This window comes from Neurospora tetrasperma, assembly GCF_000213175.1.
Source record: "Neurospora tetrasperma FGSC 2508 unplaced genomic scaffold NEUTE1scaffold_6, whole genome shotgun sequence".
Taxonomy (NCBI): domain Eukaryota; kingdom Fungi; phylum Ascomycota; class Sordariomycetes; order Sordariales; family Sordariaceae; genus Neurospora; species Neurospora tetrasperma.
The window spans coordinates 3286375-3291029 of NW_009799104.1; the positions used below are offsets into that span (position 1 = coordinate 3286375).

At 52.8% G+C, this 4655-nt stretch overlaps 1 protein-coding gene across 1 annotated transcript; it reads left to right on the forward strand.

Annotated features, from left to right (window-relative positions):
• Positions 1–387: 387 nt before the first annotated feature.
• NEUTE1DRAFT_113216 (uncharacterized protein) lies at positions 388–4001 on the forward strand (the record flags this gene model as incomplete). Its single annotated transcript, XM_009856388.1, has 3 exons — positions 388–417; positions 518–3139; positions 3195–4001. 3 exons carry the CDS (start codon positions 388–390, stop codon positions 3999–4001), a joined length of 3459 nt encoding a protein of 1152 aa, XP_009854690.1.
• Between the last annotated feature and the right edge of the window lie 654 nt (positions 4002–4655).

Sequence of the window (4655 nt, forward strand, 5' to 3'; positions counted from 1 at the left end):
ATTGTTACTACCTCCCGCTACCTGGATAGGCATTCCTCTTGGCTAGTATGCCTTGCTGTGCACCTTGGCCCTTGAGCGTATTCAAGTCCAGAGCTCCCGGACCTCTTTGTTCATCCCATCCCATATAGTGGGCGGAGGGTACCTACCGGTGCTCCAACTTGCCCTGTGGTGTGGTTTGTGCTTCCTGTAGTCAAACACGGCACCACGTCATTCCCAGGGATACGACGTGGTACAGCCCGGGCCATCTGGTTCACTGCTTTCGTCAACTCTCTTCTCTTACTCTTCTCTTTCCTCACTTCTCTTTTGCCTTTCTCTCAACCCACACTCAGCTGAGGTATCGATTTATCGAGCATCGACTAGAAAGAAGACGTCTACTCAACAGCGCTCATGGCGGACCATGAGCCGCAGGGCAACCAGGTATGTTCCTGTATTTACCCTAAAAACGCGTCCCCTTTGCAGACCTTCTGACGCAATACCACATCAACATTGGGGGCTGACCATCTTTGCTTTGCCACAGCCCAAACGCGAAGGCTTTCAGCTAAACGTCAATGACGCCCTAACTCCGGATCCCGGCAAGGAAGGACTGTTCAAGGTTGAGAATAATCCCTTCGCCTTTACGCCAGGCCATCTTGCAAAGTTACTTAACCCCAAAAGCCTCGATGCTTTCTACGCCCTTGGCGGCCTGGAGGGCCTGGAGAAAGGGCTGCACACAAATCGCAACACCGGTCTCAGCGCCGACGAGAAGCACGTCGATGGTCCCATCGCCTTCAAGGATGTCGCCCCCCCAGGAACGCCGCAGTACGGCCAGCATGGCGACAACGAGCCCTTTGCGTCAGGCAAGCATGATGCGTCTGTCCCGGAGCCGCTTCCTCTCGATCACAAGGCCGGAAGTAACTACGCCGACCGCCGGCGCGTCTACAGAGAAAACCGATTACCCGAGAAGAAGAGCAAGACACTCCTAGAACTAGCCTGGACCACGTACAACGACAAGGTGCTGATCCTGCTTACTATTGCTGCTGTCGTCTCCCTGGCGCTTGGTCTATATCAGACTTTTGGCGGTAAACACGAACCAGGCGAAGCCAAAGTGGAATGGGTCGAGGGCGTGGCTATCATGGTGGCTATTATCATTGTGGTGCTAGTGGGTACGCTCAACGACTGGCAGATGGAAAGGCAGTTCAACCAGCTCAACAAGAAACACAACGACCGTACCGTCAAGGTTATCCGCTCCGGAAAGTCTGTCGAGATTTCAGTTTTCGACGTCATGGTCGGCGACGTGATGCATCTGTTCGCAGGGGACCTTATTCCTGTTGACGGCATCTTTATCAGTGGTCATGGTGTCAAATGCGACGAATCCTCCGCCACGGGTGAATCCGACCTGCTCAAGAAGACGCCCGCCGACGAAGTGTTTGCTGCGCTGAAAGACATCGCAGATGGGAAGCCTCCCAGAGAGGACATCCACAAGCTCGACCCGTTCATCATTTCTGGCAGCAAAGTAAACGAGGGAACCGGCACGTTCCTCGTGACAGCCGTAGGCGTTTACTCGAGCTACGGTCAAATCTCCATGGCCATGCAAACCGAGCAGGAAGATACCCCGCTGCAGCAAAAGCTAAATGTGCTTGCCGACTGGATCGCCAAATTTGGTGGTGGCGCAGCGCTGATTCTCTTCATCGTGCTGTTTATCAAGTTCTGTGTCCAGTTACCGCACAACCACGATTCGCCAGACCAAAAAGGACAGACCTTTCTGCGCCTCTTCATCACCTCTGTCACGGTCGTTGTTGTTGCTGTCCCAGAAGGCCTTCCCTTGGCTGTTACGCTAGCCCTCGCGTTTGCAACCACTCGGATGATGAAGGACAACAATCTTGTCCGCGTACTCAAGGCTTGTGAGACCATGGGTAACGCGACAACGGTATGTTCCGACAAGACGGGAACCCTGACTCAAAACAAGATGACCGTGGTTGCTACCACTCTTGGCAAGAGTCTCAGCTTTGGCGGCACGGATAAACCGCTGGAGGAACCCGACTCGGACAAAGAGAAGATCAATAATGGCGCAAACGGATCGGAGGCGCCAAATACTGTGCCCAATGTGCCTGTGGCAGAATTCATCCGGGAACTCAGCAAGACCACCAAGAAGATTCTCAACCAAGCTAATGCTGTCAACTCGACCGCGTTTGAGGGTGATGAGGACGGCGAGAAGACATTCATTGGGTCCAAGACGGAAGTCGCTTTGCTCACCTTCTGCCGTGACCATCTCGGCGCTGCACCGGTGGAGGAGGAGCGCAAGAATGCTGATGTTGTCCAGGTCGTTCCTTTCGATTCAAAGTACAAGTTGATGGCTACCGTCGTTAGACTTCACAACGGAAAGTTTCGCGCATACGTCAAGGGTGCTTCCGAGATTCTCCTCGAGAGATGTAACACGGTTATCGCCAACCCGAGCGAGGATGAGTTGCGTACTGTCGAGCTTACCGATGCGGATCGCAAGATGTTCTTGCACACGATCTCCTCATATGCTGGCCAAACCCTTCGTACGATTGGTTCCTCTTACCGCGATTTCGATAACTGGCCGCCTCCGGAGCTTAGTGGCCACGGAGAATTGACGGCCGACGAATTTGCAAAGGTCCACCATGACATGACGCTCGTAGCCATTTTTGGCATCAAGGATCCCCTTCGCCCGCAGGTCATTGACGCCATCCAGGATTGCAGACGCGCCGGCGTGTACGTCCGTATGGTCACTGGCGACAATCTCTTGACCGGCAAGGCAATTGCGAAGGAATGCGGAATCTACAAACCCCAAGAGGGCGGAATGGCCATGGAGGGTCCTGCTTTCCGAAGGTTGTCCGAGGATAAGCTCAAGGAAGTCGTACCGCACTTGCAGGTTCTCGCTCGCTCGAGCCCCGAAGACAAGAGAATCCTCGTTCATACTCTCAAGGAACTGGGTGAGACGGTGGCGGTTACAGGCGATGGAACGAATGACGCGCCAGCTCTCAAGATGGCGGATATCGGCTTTGCCATGGGTATTGCAGGCACGGAAGTTGCAAAGGAGGCGGCATCTATCATTTTGATGGATGATAACTTTGCGTCTATTGTCAAGGGAATTAGCTGGGGTCGTGCGGTGAATGATGCTGTGAAGAAGTTCTTGCAGGTAAGCGATGTGCTCTGTGTCCGGAGTGAGGTAATGGCTAACGAGGGGCAAACAGTTCCAACTTACGGTCAATATCACGGCCGTAGCCTTGACCTTCATTTCCGCCGTTTCCAACGACGAAGAACAGTCCGTTTTGAACGCAGTTCAGCTTCTCTGGGTGAATCTAATCATGGACACCTTCGCGGCACTTGCTTTGGCAACAGATCCTCCGTCACACACCGTTCTCGACCGCAAGCCAGATCGCAAATCTGCGCCATTAATCACGATCAGAATGTGGAAGACGATTATCGGACAGGCCATTGCCCAGCTGGCCATCACTCTCTGCCTCTACTTTGGCGGCCGCTCTCTGCTCGGCTACAACATGTCGGACCCCACGGAATCCAAACGTCACAGCACCTTCGTCTTTAACACCTTTGTCTGGCTCCAGATCTTCAACGAACTCAATAACCGGCGTCTCGACAACAAGCTCAATATTTTCGAAGGTATCACGCGCAACTATTTCTTCTGGGCCATCAACGCCATCATGATTGGCGGCCAAGTCCTCATCATCTTCGTCGGCGGGGAAGCCTTCAAGATTACTCGTCTGAACGGCAAGGAATGGGGCATGTCTATCGGACTTGGTGCCATCTCCATCCCCTGGGGTGCTTTGATCCGCAAGTTCCCCGACCGCTGGGCCGAGGCCATGATGCCGCACGTGCATATTCCCATCCCCAAGATCTTCAAGCGCAAGAAGAAGGAGGGAGAGGATCAGGAGAAGCAGCCAGTGGACAGGCCGCCCCTGCCGCCGGGCAGAGTGCATACCGGTTTGAGAGGACAGAGAGCGAGAGTGCATAGTTCAAGGTTGGGGAGGAGTTGGTCTTAGTTGGACGGGAAGGTAAGACCTATTCGGAGGCTCTCTACGAAAAAAGGAAAGGGTAAGGCTAGCTAATAGAATAAGAAGTTGGAGTAGGGAGTTGGTAGTTTATGCCTACACGATTACTAATGATTCGGGGTGTGTCTTTGTTAGTGTTAGAGAACATGAATACGTTTTTATCTTTAGTGCAACAGCGGTGTTTTTTAGTATTTTTTTTGCTGATTGTGAGTAACGAAATCATGAAGCCAAAAGGTACCGCCAACCAGAAACGAATGTGATTAAGACTAAAAGTACATATATATCCTATAAAGTAAACAAAACACACGTAATAGCACACGTGCAGGCAAAAAAACAGCAACCCAGTTGCCCATTTGCCATGAGGGGGTATAAGATTCTTTTCCAAAAACGATAATTCGACGCCTGTCCATGTTGTTGTCCCTCCCTTCCATGTTTCATTGTTGTTTTTGCCGCTCAGCAGCATTTGTTGGAGGCCCCATGTCGATGCCATAGAACTCCGTCCGTCCGTCCGTCCGTCCCGTCCCGCCTGTCGCCGTCGCCACCGCCGTCGTATGGACACCAAACCTGTTGGCTCCTCCCTGACTTTGTTTTCTCTCTCTCTCTCTCTCTCTCTCTCTCATTTGCCATTCTATTGCCCCCCCCCCC